Here is an 18663-nt window from a genome sequence, read left to right as displayed (position 1 = left end):
CTCAAGCTCAATCACTTACCTTCATTTCATTGTCCATATATTGTGACAAGAAACCATTGTTTAGCGTATTATGTCCACACATGATTATATTCAATCAAAATAACATGTATCTAATAATCATGAACTAATTTCACTCCAAGTGACCCATTTTCCATATTCTATTCAAGCTCAATTCACTTGGACTTACCTTCAATTCATTGTCCACATTATATGACAAGAAATTATTGTTTAGTTCCTGTTTCGGCAAAAAATGAGCTAACCGGGCCTTGGAGGGGTGTCTGAGAACCTCGAATTTGGGCCTTGAATGGACCTGCAAAATGAACCCCGAGCCCCGGGGGTTGAACCCGGGGCGGAGCCTCCGACGCCCAAGTTAGTTGCCAAACAGTGCATATTTTGAGAGGAGTTTAGGGGAGAGAGTGGAGGAGTATGGTCATCTTAGATGATAAGAGTGACCCTCTTTTTACCTTATGGCCTTTGAGGGGTATTTATATGAGTACATTTTGCAGGTCCATTCAAGGCCCAAATTCGAGGTTCTCAGACACCCCTCCAAGGCCCGGTTAGCTCATTTTTTGCCGAAAACAGTTCCATTATATCAATACAATATATTGAAATACATTTCTATCCTTGGACCCTATATACCCCTTTTTCCCATATAAGAAAAACAATTAAATCCACTAGATAGTGACCAATCCTAAACTAGTCACTTTATAAAATAAATCATCTATACAACCCATGGCTTAAAAAGAAAACCTACAAAAACCTGCAAAAAGCTCTTAATGCTCCCATAATCGTTTGCCACTCTCACATACCCTATAAGAGGAGGTAAATCTTTTGACATAAAGTTTTTTTTTATCATGGCCCAACCAAATGTTTATTCTATCTCAATTAATTTCTATGCCATGGAAAAACAAACATCTACTTTACTTTCCCCTTTTCTTTTTCTTTCTTCCCCTGTTTCTACTCTGTTCTTCTATAACCTTTCCCTCTCATTCTCTCATATACTCTTCCTCATTTCCCCTGATTTTTTCCCAAAAAGGCTGCTACCTTTCATTAACAACACTCCTTTCGATGCGAAAACCGCTTCGAAATCATAATCAATTTTGTTAATCACCCTTTAATAACCCCTTGTTATTCCCTCTTAACACACATATGGACTCTGTTTTTCCCCTGTTTTTTGTGTTTCTTCCTCTTATATCATTGGCATTGCCACCTTTGTCATTAGCATCATCACCATCATCAAATATAGAGAGATTAACAATGACGGAGGGTAAAACAGTCATTAACATTCGATCTCCTCGCATCCTTGATCTTGTTGTTCGAGACTACACGGTCGGGTTATTCGACAAGAACAACTTCCAAACAGGAGTGGTGAGCAATGTACAATTACCATCAAATCTCTCCGGCATTAAGGTTGATACAGCAAGGTTTCGATGTGGTAGCCTAAGAAGGTATGGTGCTCGAGTTAAAGAGTTTTACTTACGCAAAGGAGTTCAGATTACTCCTTGTGTTGAGAGAGTTATATTAATTATACAAGAACTAGGATTAAATTTGTCTAACATGTACTATGATAATTACAATTTACAAGGGTATCAACTTGTTACACCAATTATAGGCTTATTAGCTTATAATGGTGGTGATGATTATCAAAATGTTAGTCGACCCGACCCATTTGAGCTTCGAATTATTGCTGATAAAGATCCAATCAAGGTAGATTTCACCAATGTGAGTCGAATCGATTCGAGGAGTATCAAGGGTATAATGCCATATTGTGCTAATTTTGAAGGCAAAGGTAAGGTGACACTAACAAGTATGGTGTCACCTCATGTTTGTGAAGCCAAAAGACAAGGGCATATTGGATTGGTTATCGAGGTGACTCGGCCGTCTCCTCCGGTGGAGTACACGAAGGGGATAAGTAGATGGAAAATCGCGCTAGGGAGCTCAGTTGGGGCGGCATTGGGTGCATTCTTGTTGGGGTTGTTATTGATTGCTATGCTTGTGAAGGCGAAGAAGAGGTCAAAATTGGAAGAAATGGTAAGAAGGGCTTATGAAGAGGAAGCATTGCAAGTTAGCATGGTTGGACATGTTAGGGCTCCTACTGCTCCTCCAACTAGAACTGTGCCTATAATTGAACATGATTATAGACCGCCATACTTTTGAATTTTGATCAAATTAAAATTAGTCTTGTTGATGAATCAATTCTTTTCATAATTAAGTGTAGTTTATAAGTTAAGTTTTAGTTTTGTAAGATTGAAAAATATGAAGAAAATATTGTTTATAGTATGATATGATTGTCTCATTTATTACACCTTCATTAGAATTTACATATTAGCACATATAAAAAAAAAAAAAAATCTATAAAATTTAAATTAATTCAAGTACTTTCTTGAACTTAATGGCGAATTTAGAAAGAGTATTTAGCGAACGCAGTTAAAAATTATAAATTTTAATGGATTCAAATAGTTTATTTTGTTAGAAAATTATACGTACTAAAATAAAATAGATAAATTTTATAACGAGTAACTGCCAAAATCTCAAATTGAAGTGTGTTTAATGGACCTTATTTAAGCTAATTTGCCTCCGTCCATTGGATCTTCTGAAGTGAGTCCTACTGTCCTAGGAGGTAAAAATCGGATTAAACAAATTGCCATTAGAATAAACTATCTTTAACAGGTTTTATTGTTCGAGCATAAGGCCATAAGCTCAAACGCCTAAAGTTGAATTTATATGATAACGGTTGTCTGTTAAGACAGGGCTGCATGTTTATGTCTTAATTTATCCGTTATCAATCACTTTGACGAGTAAATTGTGAAATTTATATGGGCCAAAGGATTATCATTGTCTAAATGACCAGCCCATGTGTGATAGGTGCCTAGGTGGGTTTTGGGTAGTATAGAGGACTCTTGATTAATTGCTTTCCGTCCCATAGTTCTATTTCAATTGCTACTCCTTATTTTTTATTTTTATTTATTTTTTATTTTATTTTTTTTAGGGTCCTTTAATCTTATTTACTAGCAATGTTTGATTATTTTTTGTGGACGTTTTTGGTCAAATTAGACAAATAAAATGAGGTAGTTAAAATATTAAATTAATATCATACGCGGATACCCCTCTTAATTCCTTGTAAAATAAAATAACGGAATTAAAACTTGAATCACAGATTAGAACGAAGTACTCATATATAATTTTTTTTAATATAAGAATTAAAAAAGTAAAAGCCTCATCAAAATCACACACACCTCTTGTTAACTTATAAATAAGAATACAAACAAAACCAAAATGGGATTCATTAGCCATCTAGTCCAACTCAAATCATTTAATTTGAGGGATTGCTTAACGAATCCTCCCTTGGACATATGGACATACAAATAAGTAATTGCTGTAAAAAAAAAAAAGTTACAAAAAATAAAATAAAATAATAAAGAGTAAATTAATGAGTAATAATAACAGTATAAAAAGAAGCAAAAGAAAATGATGCATCATGCATGCATACAGCAACATGCATGGGAGCTAGTGAGCTAGCAATAGAATGATATGATCAGTATCCAGTCTCGGCTGCTGGAGGAGGAGGAGGGGGTGGGGTAGCTGGGGTTGCAACCTGTGCCGGACCGCCCCCGATTGCGGGAGCTGTTAGGTTGCCACAAGGGTTGACACCCGCCGCTTTGACATTCAGGCAACCGTTCATTGGGGCTTTGGATGTACCATGTGCCCTAGCAACCCCTGCATCCTGGTCCACTGTTACAGGAGACAATTGGAGGAGGCGTCGGGACGAGGCTGAGACAGCCAACGCCATAACAAGCATTGCCATTGCCATGAGGACCAAAGACTTTGCCATTATGGTACGGTGGTGTTGAGTAAAGAAAAATGGGAACTTTTAAATAATATTCTAGGAATAGAAAGAAGCTAAGTTTAGAGCTTTACTTTGATAGATGAAATTGTAGGTTGAATTTTAATATAAGATATAACCAAGGTTAAGTGTATTTATAAGCAGCAAATAAAAAGGATTGAACATTATTAACATCATTTTCTAAGATTAGTCCTCAGGTTGTTAGATGATTTCAATAATTTTCCATGGACTACGACTTTAATTTGTTTGTAATATACAGAGTAATATAATATGATGATTAGTCTTTTTCTAATACTATAATGATAATACGTGAATTCCACTTTTCAGTTGATCTGTATCTTATTAATTAGTATATACGAAGTATATTGGAATTTGCAATAGATTCAATTGAATTTAACATATATCTGTCAGGGATGCTAGTGGGTCTAATCAAGGCTTATACCTAGACCTTGTTAGATCATACTCTCTAATACTACCTCCTGTTTTTTTTGGCTTATACCTAGACCTTGTTAGATCATACTCTCTAATACTACCTCCGTTTTTTTTTTAACACGTTTTGACTTTAACACAATTCATACACTCCTATTTGATCGTATTTTGTGCTTTATACGTAATGAAAAATATAGTCATGTGAAATCTTAGCTTGTTAGATTTGTCACGATAAATATTTTCAAAATATCAATTTTTCATAATTTTTTCTTATCGCTAATTAAAGATATATATGGTTGAAATTGTGCATTGTCAAACGTGACTAAAGAAACGTGTCAACTAAAAAAAACGGAGGAATTATAAGGATATGATCGAGTGACTTGATATTTAGATCTTATGACTCGGGATTTGGTTCTATAAGGTGTTGGATCAAATAAGACAGCTTGACAGGGTTCATATGATTCATATCCAATGCTTACATAGTTACATAGACAACATAGTCGCAGCGCTCAGGCGCTCACACCCTACCATAGACCCGCCAAACCTATACCCTATATCTAAATTCTTACATTGTTGGATTATTATAAGAAAAAATGGAATTTAAAAATCCAACCTTTGGCCGGTCTGACAATAAAATCCAACCTTCCATTAATCTCAAAAAAATCCAACCTTTGCACCCCACCTTCTTTGACAGGTCCATTTGACCTTTAACTTGTTAAACCGATTAAAACGTTTTTTTTTTTAATATCCTTCTCACTCCTCTTCTTTCTCTCTCCTCTCTACACCACCACCACTTCTGCCACCACCTTAGCACCACGAAACCACCCAACAACACCACCACCTATCATCATCAGCCTATCACCACCACCACCTATCACCACGAAACCACCCAACACCACCATCTAGCACCACGAAACCACCAAACACCACCACCTAATACCACCCACCACCCACCACTACAACTCACAACCCCAACTCAAATTAAACCCGGAACCCCAAAACCCACAACCCAAACTCAAACCCACAACCCAAAACCCACAACCCCGAACTCAAACCCAGAACCCAGAACCCCGAAATCAAACCCACAACCCCAAAAACGGGCAGGGGTATTAGAAAACCGGGGTCGGGTTTAGGGTGGGGAGGGGAGGAGTGGAAAGGGGTCAGGGGTTGTCGGTAAGTGGTCGGCGGGCGGGTGGGGAGGTTCGGGGAGGGGTCGGGAGGTTTGGGAGGGTCGAATAGGGTGTTTGGTGTGGTGGTTAGGGTTTATATCGTAGGGGGTTTTGGTGGTTGGGGAGGTTGCGGCAAGGGGTGGGGGTGGGGGGAGATCGCCGGAATCCGGCGACCCCGTTGGTGGGGCTGGTTGGGGTGGAGGGAAATTGTAGGGGAGTGGGGGAGGTGGTTGGGGTGGTGCGGGGGCTGGGGGGAGGTGGCTGGTGGTTTTTTTTTGTTTTTTTTAATAATTAAAAAAATTATTGACCAATTAACGACTGTCACGTGGCACATAACTTACAAAAACGGTCGTCAACAGGTAATGGATATGTTGGAGAAGGTGGGGGGCAAAGGTTAGATTTTTCTGAGATTACTTAAAGGTTGGATTTTTATTGTCAGACCGGCCAAAGGTTGGATTTTTATATTCCATTTTTCCTTATTATAATGTATACTTTTATGATATAAATTTGCCTATGATTTACTAACATATAATTAAATATATTAATGGTCAAAGTTGTGTTTTGACATGCATGTTTGGTCAAAGTATAATACTTAGTAAAACACGCAGAGAGTACCAATTTCCTAGATGTAGTTAATGTAAGTTCCAATTAGATACAGAGTTGTAATAAGTTAAAAGTCTCTAGGTTCTCAATATACGGGGACACAATTTCAAAGACAACTAGTGTATGGCCCAGACATTGCATTGGTTCGCTACTTTAATTTAACTTTGCTACTCCGTATTATATGTACGAAATATTTAATTCCTAAACTTGTTTTATTTTTTTTCCTTTCTAAATTAAATTTTGCGATTTGCAATTATATACATTTATACCCATTTTTATAACATAAACGCTCTTAGGGCCTGTTTACATTTACTTAATTTCAGTACAGTTCAGTTCAATTCAGCTCTAATCAGTTCAGTTCAGTTCAGCTCCTAATTTCCCTCTCTCATAAAATATTCATTTCAGCTCAGCTCAGTTAAGCTCCAATCAGGTTCAGTTCAGTTCCAATCAGTTCAGTTCAGTTCAGTAAATGTGAACATACCCTTAATTATACTACAAAAACGTCTTTGTATATATTTTTTTAGTAGTTCCAATTTTACTACCTACAGTTAATGAAGCCTACAAAATCAACTCATACAACCATACTAACAATCTAAAAGGAAAAGAAACATTTGATGCAAATAAGTGTAGCTAGCATTCATTTTTGACATAAATTGCAAATAATGTAACATTAATTAAAGCATACATTACCATATTCACATCAAGGATACTCCAATCTTGATGTTTTGGTCTCAGCTGTACTGTATTTATGTTATGTTAATGATCCTTTTACACATTCATACAACAAACGTATAAACCATGTTAGCTTAGTTATATGTATTATGTAATTTATGATTAATCAAGGATTTTAATTACATAGTTTATCATGGTCAGTACTCTAGAGACTCAAAGGTAACTCAACTAAACATAAGTATTATCAGATTATTCAACTTATATCTAAGAACAATCCAATTATAATCACAACAATTGAGTTAAGGGCTCGATCATCAACTCAATAAAATGAGTACCTCCTTTCATCTTTCATCTAAATAATTATCATATGATCTGAAGACTCAAAACGGTAGTTAAACAATCTTTCGAAATTAAAAAAAAAAAAGGTTAACATCTGAAATTAGTGGTTAGGCTGTTGATCCTTTAAATAAGTTTATCATGGATTACGAGTTGGATTTGATTCTCAAATAATTTTCACTATATATTTTTCAGATAAAACGTGAATTCCACTTTCATTTCATTTCCATATTCTATCTTAATTAATTTGTAAGACGGGCTTGGGATGATTAAGAGCCAGCACTTAATTGCATATATATTATCTGTTTTTTAAAGGAGTATTATATTATTATCATAAGACTATAATGGATTTATGGATAAGTATTTAGTAGTTTATGTTTAATTAAGGCTATTAACGTCGAACTTTGTTTTTTAGATGTATATAGATGATTTAATTAAAGTGATCAAACCCAAAATGAAAATGGTTAGCACAATTATGTATCAGATCGACCTTGTTACCTTCGCAAGTTGGCATTGCAAGCTTTGACTCCTGTCTCTGTGAATGAGGATGATATTTTGGGCCTTTTGGCCCTTATGTACTGTAGTATAATATTACGTTATTATTTTTGCTAGCTTTAGGCATTATTAATTTATTAGTAAGCCTCTGCTTATGGTTGCTACAAATTATTTAAGGAAACTTTGTTGGATACTACCTTATAAAAATTGGTTTTTGTGAGAAACTATCTTACTGTATAAAAATTGATTTTGTGATAAACTATCTTACTGTATAAAAATTAATTTTGTGAAAAACTACCTAGTAAAAATCGAATTTTGTGAAAAACTACTTTACAAAGCATAAGATGTTGTAAAAAGGTCCGTATTGCCACTTTCCAAAAGTTTGACCTTTCTAACATTGACTTTTTGTATACTAGGATAATTGATTGAAACTAACTATTTAACGGTCTCTAATAGGTTTACCGACTATTTTTTCAAGTTTTGCAATAGTGCCCTTATAGCAACTCCAATGGTTGTAGTTAGGGACTTGCTTGCAATTTTCAAAAGTTTCTAGCTACTAGCTTGACCACTTGAGGTAAAAAGTATAATTAGCTTGAAATATACTACCTCTGGTCCAAATTACTCGCAAATTTGGGGTATTATTTGTAAGATATAAAATATTCCAAAGTTGCAAGTAATTTGGACCAGAGGTAGTAATTAACTTGAAATCGTATATGGCATGAGAAGCTTTATTTTTAAAAGAGCTGCTAGGGCTTTTTTGATGGTTTTGTATTCTAAAGCAGTCGATAAAAAACAATTATTTTATCAATTGTTTTTCGCATTCAATCGATTGTTTTGTAATTTTGTGGGCTTATAAGAGGGTTATTGGGAAACTAGGCTAGAAAAAGGGCTATTGGCAAACTGAGCGGGGATAAGTTTCCCAGTTACCCAAATGCCCCATTATAACCCCATATTCCCCTTATCTTTCATTGTTAAATTTCACATGGTTAATACTTCATCCTTTTTTAAATACTTGTTTCACTTTTTTTTTCAGGCCGTTTTTAAATCTTGTTCTATTTCCTTATTTGAAAATCTTTTACAATATTTAATTAATTTATCTCTCCTCCAATTCTTTCGAGGAATTATTGACTCTAACTGTTAGAGTTATAAACGACTCTAACAAGAGCATAATCGTCCATTCACTTTTACCGCACTTGAATAAAATAATATCATAACACATGTTGTATTTCATTATACTTTACATAGTATCACCATGATACCAACCACCTTATTCAATGATTCCAATGAACGTAAAAATATTTTGTTAGTATAGATATGATTTGTTGTTGGTATCATATGAAATACCAATGTGTGCTGTTAGTCTAACAATTAAGTCCAAGAATTCCTCAATTCTTTCCACTACTTTTGCTTTTTACAATTTTTTTTTATTCTTCTACCTACCCTACTACCTCCATATTTTATTACTTTTTCAAATTTCTCTTAAAACTCCGCGCATAGAGAAAATAGAGCAAGTATTTAAAAACGGAGGGAGTAACTTACAACATTTAGGCTATGTCTGACAATTAGCGTTTGCATGTAAGTGGTGAACTGTTTTAACCAGCTGTTAGCTATTTGCATTAGTAGTTTTGCCTAGTTGAGTGTAATTAACTATTTTTATAAAAGTGTTTGGTAAATAATTGTTTTTTATCAACTGCTTTAGAATACAAAACTATCAAAAATGCCCTAGCAGCTCTTTTAAAAATAAAGCTTCTAATATGAGCTCTTTGAAAAATAGTTTTTGGGTCCAAAAAGCTATTAACTAAACACCCTCAAGAGATTTTAATTTTAAAATGGTCAAAAAGTTCTTTTTTGCTTTAAAAGGCATTTTTTTTTTTCTTCAAAAAGCTCCTAATAACCAACTAGCCTTAATGTTTTATTTATAAGGTACTCGTAGTTTCTTACAACATTTTTTTTATAAAGTAGTTTTCAATAATATCTAGTATGTATAAGATAGTTTTTCACAAAAAAAAAAAAAAAAAAAAAAAAACCTTAAACGATTAATCAAATCGTGTAAGAGAGTACTTTAATAATGTTTCCTTATACTTTAATAATGTTTCCTTATGGAAACTAACGCTTTTCCAATTTACTTAAGATACGAAGTATTATTTTTAACTTTTTTTTTTCCCTTCAGTTTTGTATTGCTATTAAAGAAAGAAGTTTTAAATAGGAAAAATCTCAACATTGCTGTATTTTTTTTTAATAATCTCAACTTTGAATTATTCTAAAATAATCCGAACTTGGGGACTGTTTACTTTCTTCAATTCCAATTACCGGTGACCGATTGAATGGGTTAATTTTTTTATTTTTTAATTTTTCAATGATACGTGTTGCAAGTTAATTGTTTAAAAAAAATTAAATTTAAAAAATTAAAATTACAAAAAAAAAAAAAAAAAACCCTGTCACGGTTCTCACACCAACCAAACCCCATTTCAATTCCATAAGATCCAGCCACCCTAACCCTTGACGCCTGATGCCGACCATCCAACTTTAATGCCCGACGCCGGCCGGCCGCCACTACCCTTTTCTCCCCCACACCGGTAAACCATAAACCCCTTCCCATCCTTTGAAACCACATCCCCACCGAAACCACCTAAACGGAAACCTCGCCCTCACCTATCCTCCACCTAGGAGCAATTGGTGGCAAGTTGTTGGAAGTTGGCTAGGAAGTGGTGAGTAAGCTAGGCAGTGGCGAGTTGGCTAGGATGGCGGTTTGGGGTTTTTGGAAATGGGAGAGATAGATGGTTTCGTGGGGGAAATGGGAAAGAGTTTTAGGGAGGGGGAAACCGACGGCGCCAGGGGTGGCAGTCCGCCAAGGAGGGAGGGTAGCGGGCTTGGAAGTGGTGCTGGAGGTTAGGGTGAGCCGGTGGGAGAAGAGGATAGAGGCTTGCTGGGTTTTCTGGTTTTTTGTTTTTTTTTTAATTATTTTTTTGACCAGGCAAGACTAGACACGTGTCAAGTGATCTGATATAATATGTCATTGACTTTTGTTGACCAGTTTCGAATTGATGAAAGTAAACAACTCCCCAAACTTCAAATTATCCCAGAATAATCCAAAATTGGAAGCATTAAAAGATAATACAGCAAATTAATCAACATGAATCTCGTCTATAAATTTATTTAATGTAATAATAATCTTGATAATAAACCTCATAACACAACTCTTGTACGTAAACTTAATACTTATAGTAAATAAGGATACAGACCAAAAAAATGGTACACTTTGTCCAATTAGTGCAACTCAGACTATTTGAGGGATTGTTACAAAATTGCTCACTTGGACAAATACTTAGTCCCACTGAACAAAATATAATTGTAAAAAAAGTAAATTATAGAATACGAAGTAATAATTAACTAACGATGTGAAGAAACAAATGAAGATGATATATAAGCTGCAGTACGTATGCATGCAGCAACATGCATGCAGCTAGCAATAGATTATTGATGCATGTTTGATCATCAGTATCCAGTCTCGGCTGATGGAGGAGGAGGGGGTGGGGTAGCTGGGGTTGCAACCTGTGCCGGAGAAGTGAGGTTGCCACAAGGGTTGACGCCCACGGCCTTGACATTCAGGCAACCGTTCATTGGGGCTTTGGATGTACCATGTGCCCTAGCAACCCCTGCATCCTGGTCCACTGTTACAGGAGACACAGGCAGTTGCTCTTCGAGGCGTCGAGAAGCCGAGACAGCCAAGGCCATCACTAGCATTGCCATTGCCATGATCACCAAAGACTTTTTGAGTTGTTGTTGTTGTTGGGCCATATTGGTGTTAGAGCTACTAGATGAGAAATTTTGGATTTTTGAAAATAAATTCTAGGAAACCAATAAATGGTATATTGATAAAATTGTAGGTTGAATTAAAACAACCAACATTGTATGTATTTATAGAGGATTTGTCCGGCAAATAAAAAGGATTGAAAATTGTTAACGTAATTTTCTAAGAGTATGTGGTGCTCATGTTGTTAGATGCTTTCAATAATCTTCCATAGACTACGACGACTTGATTGACTTGTTTATACTCTGATGATATTATGATTAGTTATTATTTTGTATTACTATGAGTCTACAATGATTATATATAAATTATATTTTTCTTTTAGGTCCCGTTTACTTCATCTTATTTTTATTGAACTGAAATTATTTTTGTTAAACTTAAATTATTTTTACTGAACTGATATTAATTCAACTAAATTGAAATTATTTTTGGTGAATTGAAATTATTTTGACTCTTTAAGTTTATTTAGGCCCTGTTCTTTTCACCTTAAAAAAATAATATTAAGTAAAAATAATTTCAGTTAAGTAAAAATAAGTTCAGTTCAGTAAAATTAATTTCAGTCAGTAAAAATAATTTCAGTTCAGTAAAATTCAGTTTTCTTAAAGAAGAATTATAATAGAAAATCAGTAAAAATAATTTAAGTTCAGTAAAAATAATTTAAGTTCAGTAAACTTAATTTCAGTTCAGTAATATTAAGTTCAGTTCAGTAAAAATAAGTTCAGTTCAGTAAAAATAATTTCAGTTCAGCAAAATTAAGGTGAATCAAACAGGGCCTTACTGATTTTTACTAATTGAACTGAAATTAATTTTACTAAAATGAATTATTTTTACTGAATTAAAATTAATTTTATTGAACTGAAATTAATTTATTAAATATTATTTTTTGTAAGGTGAATTGAACAGGTCTTAGTCTTTTAATTATTTTATTAAATTATTGTAATCTTGGACACGTGCAACATGTTTGGCATTGCCCAGAGCCATAAACGAAAATGCTAAAAGTCGCAAGTTGTGATAAATAATTACGTTCTAATTATGTCCCTTTAAATATTTGGGAATAATTTTTTCCATTTAAGTGCGAGTACAAAGTAATTCTTTTTTTCTAAAGTATAATACACACCTGTGTACACACACACTGACACACATACATAAACTTATAAAGTTGACATTCTTAACAAGTGACGCCCAAGCCTGTTTAACACTCTATTTTGATACCAAGAGTACATAATGTCCTTCCAATAACCTCTAACATGTGATTTTATTGGATAACAAGCAAGAAAAGGAAATGACCCTTTATTATAAAGGAAAATAACTTCAAAGTTTAGACACCTTACCTACACATGACTCACCTTTTCTGTATACAAAACCAAACTGAAGAATGAGACATCAGACACACAAATTAAAGAAACATCAAGGCAAACCAGTCAAATTAAAAAAGGTAATCAAAATGTTGTGCTTAAGAAGAGAAGAGAAATTATATAGATGGATAACTATGAGTTTAATTTTATGATAAAGTAAGAATGTGTTAACCGTTTATATAAGGGTTTTGAAAGAATTATTTTGGATGAGTAACATCCTATAGTTGTGTTCACGTTGTTAAATGCTTTAAAATATTTTGCCATGGGTTACAAATTGGATTTGTAAATCAAATGATTAGGCCGGTTTAATAAATAATGTAATACTATACTTTAATAACGCAAGAATTACACTTTCATTTGTTATGTATTTGATCTATTCATCAAAGACTAGTCGACTAGTGATAATTAAGGTGATATAACACTGGCAACGTCCAGCATTTAGTTTCCTGGTATAGAGCTGCCAGTTTCTGACCAAACCGTTAAACTCGATGGTCTCGAACCGATCCAAAAAGGAACTAAACAGTTAAAAACCCGTTTTTTGAAAACCGAAAACCAATCAGACCCAATTTTTTCTAACCTGAAACTGAAATGAACCGAATTTGTGTGAACCTTTACTAACCTGACCTGTATCAAGCCAAAACATTACAACCCGAAACTGAAAACAACCCGGCCGAACCAATTACATTTGAATCCGACCCATTTATAAACCTGGTTAAAATCCAATAAACCTGAATCGGTCCAATCCGTAACCTGTTGTGACTGAACCATTAATAACCCGTAACCCATTATGACCGAACCATTTCCAACTCGTAACTTGTTAAGACCGAACTGTTTAAGACCCAAAACCTGTTGAGACCAAACCGTCACCGCTAACCCATTATGATTGAGTCGTTTATATCCCATAACCCAATAAGTTTATGATCTGATCTGTTTCAACCCATTACTTGATAAATTAAAACCCAACTTATTTATGACTTAACTTGATTATAACATGACCCGTTCCTACCCGTTATCTGACTAACTCGACTTGATAATGATCCGACTCGATTTTAACCAAACATCATGATTTGGACTGAAACTCGCTTCAAATTTGGTAAACCCGTTTTCAAACCGACCAAGTTCAAGTCAAACCGATTATGACTTGAACCGATAATTAATGACCGGACCTTCAATTTCACTCAATCTGTCTTGAACCGAAACCCATTTTCAAACTGACTCGGTTTAACCCAAACTGATTATGACCCGTCACGATTACAACCCGAACGATTTTGAACCGAAACCCACTTTAAACCGGCTACACCCGTACTCAAACCGACCTGGATCAACCTAAAGTAACTATGACCCAAACCAACTATAACCCGGCCCGATTAGGAGTTGACCCGAATAAAAACCACTACAATAAAAAAAAAAACCAAATTGATCAGACCCATTGATTTTCAAAACTGACCCAAACCGACCTGCTAATCATTTCAACCCATTATAAACCGAAACTAATAAACCTAACCCAAATCGAAACTGTTTACCCAAATTGACACCCCTAGCCTAGTATATTATATTGCACGGTATGACGACAATTTGTACAACCCCTCTTTCTCTAGGGTTGAAACGTGGTTTAGGTGTGGTGGAGGAGATTTCAAGCAAGTTGTATTAGTTTTGGGAATGAAAGCGACGGTTTCGAGAGAGTTTTGAGGTCGTCGGTAAATGGTGGAAATCCAGTATAGTTAGTATTTTACAACATTTTCCCTTTTCTTATGTAGGGCTTGTTCTCATACGATTATTTTTAGTTCAATTCAGTTCAGCTTTAATAAGTTAGTTTAGTTCAGCTCCTAATTTCCTTCTCTTATAAAATACTCATTTCGGTTCAGTTCAGTCCAACTCCTAATTTCCTTCTCTTATAAAATATTCAATTCAGTTTAGTTCAGCTCTATTCGGTTCAGCTCATTTCAATCAATGAGAACAGACTGTAGTTTTTTTACAACATTTTACCTTTATTAGGTACATTATTACAACTTTTTTTATTAGATAGTTTCTCACAAGATATGGATTTTATTAGGTAATTTTTGACAAAAGTCATTTTATTAAGGAAAAATTAGAAAATAACACCAAAAAATTGTCACAATTTTGATAATAACACCACCAAAAAAAATGTTTTTATTATAACACCACAAAAAAAAAAAAAACCAAAAATTTGCTTTCACCACCACTTAACTTTGCCATCCAAAAAAACCGTTAAGTGGGCCCCACACAGTACACGTGTCAATCAACTATTGGATAAAAAAAAATAAAAACCCTATAATCCTAACCCAGCCACCACCACCACCACCGGCGCCCATGGCCGGCACCCCAACCCAGCCCCTAACTCAACCCCACCATGGTCGACACCCCAACCCAGCCCCTATCACTGTCTCCCAGACGTCACCGAACTACCCAGACCCCAAACCAGCCAGCCCCCATCATCGTCTCATCGCCGTTGCCGAACCACTCAGACCCCAACCCAAACCAGCCCAAGCCCCATCATCGTCTCCCCGCCGTCGCCGAACCACCCAGACCCCAACCCAAACCAGCCCAGCCCCCATTATCGTCTCCCTGACCCGAATCCATCGCCAAACCACCCAAATCCAACCCTAACCAGCCCAGCCACCATACTCCTCTACCAAATCCAACCAAAAGTTGTCGCCAAACCGCCGAAACCCTGACCCAGCCATACCCAAACCCACTAACTGCCCTACTCCTCTCACCCTCACCTTGAACCAAATCGGGGTTCGGGTTCTTTCGTGGTACGTTTGGGCTGATTTCGGCAGTGAATGGGTGGTCGGTTGGCTGGTTTTGTGGGTCAAGGGTGGTCGGTTGGGATTGGGTGACGACGGTGGAGGCTGAGTTGGAGAACGGCGATAGGAATGACGGCGCCAATGGTGGCTGGGTATTTTAAGGGTTTTCCTTCTTTTTTTTAATTTTCTTTTTTTTTGTTTTTTATTTATTTTAATCCAATGCACAATTGACACGTGTACAATGTGGGACCCACTAACTGTTTTTTGGTGTTTATTTATTCTAAAGAAAAAAAGAAAACTTTAAAGTGAGAAATAAAAATATTCATTTGTTACAAATAAAAAAGGATGTCTGTTACGTAGCCTTACTTTAGAATTTCTTATTTTGTAATGTGTGTCAAAATAGGGGACTACATATGTATTTTCATTTTCCAATATTATACAAGGTAGGTCATTTGAAAAATGACTACCATATTATTTTAATGATATGTTATATGATCGATTTATTTTTTCACGTTATAAAATGACCATAATTAGTCTTATAATATTTATAATCTAAATATAAATTTTGAAAATTTTAATCCAACATAATATAAATATTTTTTGAGAAACTATAAAATAAATACTACTAATACTATTTAACACCATTAATAAAGTAATATAATTAATTACTAGGAAATTTATGTCAATTATAAATTATATATATAATCATTAAAAAAAATTTGAAAGAAATTATTAAAACATTATGGTAGTCATATTTCAAACGACTACTGTAAAAATGTTTGATGAGGAGATATATGTAAGGTCTTTAAAATATGCAGCCCCTCTGTATTAGATGTACAAATCCATACTTATATGTTAAAAAGTGTTCCTAAACACGTTTGTGCACGTAGATCTGTACTAATATTACGCCACGAAACTATTCAACCAATATTGCGCTAAGTCACCACTAGCATTGTAGCAATGATTCCATGTCATTATTAATGAGAAAAAAAAACCCCCTACAAGTTTTGAGCAATAATGTGACCTCATGGTCTTAATTACCATCTCAACTAATAATAATTCTTGTCATTTATATACTCATAAATTAATACTCCGTATATGTTTAAGTAAGCACATAAAAAGGATAAAAAAAAAAAATTATATAGTCTAGAAAAAATCAATAAAGAGGAATAGCTTTAAAAAAATTTAGACAATGTTAAGTAATTTTTTTTATCAATATTATGTTTCAAAATAGTAACCCGGTGCAACGCCTTGGCTACACACTAGTTTTATTTTTTATTATTTTTTTTAAGGTTGTATTTGGTGTACATTGTAATGAATGAAAGCTAACATTTTTATTAATTAGGAAAATAAAAACAAAATACTTTATTTAACTACATAATTAGTTTTTTTTTTTATTTGGTTCAACCCGGTTCACCCTTTGGGCTAATCTGGATTCGGGGATCAATTTTGGGTGATTAGGTTTCAGTCTCATCCCAATTGTTGTTGCAAGGGATCAAATACGGGTTTTTCGGCTCTCCCTACCAACTGTAGTCTCAATCACCACTACAATGAAAACTGGAAAAGCTAGTTAATTTGACCGGAAAAGCTAATTCGACCAATGAAATAAAAATGCACGCAATTGAAATTGCAATTACATCAAAGCTCGGCAAACCATCCAATTTTGGAACCAATTGTACAGTAATTTCCAAATGCTTTAATGCTAATTACCTCAAAGTTTATTACTGTTAGTCTTTAAGTCGTTGAGGTTTCTTCATCGTCTTCTATGTCATTTTGTTGGTTTCTGGGTTGGTTTGGTAGGGTTGTAGTTGGGGTTGTTCGTCGTCATCTTCTTCAACTAGGGGTTTCTCGGTCAGTTAGGGGTTACTTAGTCGACTAGGAGTTACTAGCTAGGTCGGGGCTACTGGGTTGGTCAAGAGTTACTCAGCCCTTGGTTTACTAGCTAGGTCGGGGTTAATATGTCGGTCAGAGGTTACTTGATCAGGAGTTACTAGGTCAATCAGAGGTTACTTAGTTATGGTTACTTGTGTGTTACCATTACCTGGCCACACACAAAATTTTTTATAGTTACAAACCTGGTTTCAAATGTAGAACAATTTCCTGAATGCGATTATATGTAGTAGTTAAATGCTAAGGGCTCAATGAAATTGATCGAGCACATTGTCTTTCATCTCCTTTCATCTTTTATCAAAACAATAAGGATGAAGACTTGAACAGTAGTTTAGAATTGAATAATTATTTTCTAAAAAAAAATACCGTAAAAAATTAGCATTAAGGTCATTAATAAATATTTTTAAAAAAACTTTATCCTGAATTATGAGTTCGATTTGATTCTGACTGATTCATGTTTTTTTATGTAGTATACTTTTATGATGAAACGTGAATTCCACATTTATTCGATTTGCATATTATCTCATAAATTTGTAAGACAGCCGGTGTAGGATAATCGATAGCCAGCACTTAGCAATGTTCTTTAGGACTTATTTTCAATTCAATTTAGTCCAGTTCAATCTAGGTCGGTTCAGTTTAATAACTCAATTCAGGGTTTAGTTCAATTATTGGGTCAGTTAACATATTTTTATTATCAAGCAATTATTGAAAGATAATTTCACAGGTACATATATTGATATATGCTATAACATGCATGCAAGAGAAAGGAAATGAACAATATTTAATTTTAAGAAAAAGAGAAATAACATCATTGATTAAAGCTCAATACATTTACACACCTTTTGTGTAAATAAAGGCTATAGTATATAAAGCCAAACTAAAAAGAAAACAAACCATGCCAAAATGAAGACGTACATTAGTACATAGAATGATACAAACAAGAAGTCAAAGTGCTTATAAAGAGTCAAACGTAATCGCAACAAAGAGTAACGCATTAAAATAATGCAGCAACAATATCAGTTTTGGCCAGGAAGTTTGCCATCCAAGAAAGTGTTAACATGGCCTTCAATGGGAGGCCCCATGCTCCCACAGGCTTCGACGGCAAGCCCATCGGCGTTAAGACAACCGTTCATTGGGGATTTGGTTGTGCCGGATGCACGAACGACCCCTGCATCAGCACTCACTGTCACTGTCACCGGAAGATCAACCAGGTTTCGGGCACCCGAGACAGCATAGGCCATCACAAACATTGTCATTGCCAAGAATACTAAAGACTTTGTGAGTTGAGGAG

The 18663-nt window shown here is 34.9% G+C and overlaps 1 protein-coding gene across 1 annotated transcript; it reads left to right on the top strand.

Annotated features, from left to right (window-relative positions):
* Positions 1–479: 479 nt before the first annotated feature.
* LOC110702534 lies at positions 480–2323 on the top strand. The gene has a single exon (XM_021880254.1). The coding sequence runs from the start codon at positions 1150–1152 to the stop codon at positions 2155–2157; it is 1008 nt and encodes a 335-aa protein (XP_021735946.1). The 5' UTR covers positions 480–1149; the 3' UTR covers positions 2158–2323.
* Positions 2324–18663: the final 16340 nt, after the last annotated feature.

The sequence above is a fragment of the Chenopodium quinoa genome, unplaced genomic scaffold (assembly GCF_001683475.1).
Source record: "Chenopodium quinoa cultivar QQ74 unplaced genomic scaffold, ASM168347v1, whole genome shotgun sequence".
NCBI lineage: Eukaryota > Viridiplantae > Streptophyta > Magnoliopsida > Caryophyllales > Amaranthaceae > Chenopodium > Chenopodium quinoa.
The sequence above is the reverse complement of the archived record's forward strand: the minus strand, read 5'-3'. Positions and strand labels throughout refer to the sequence as shown.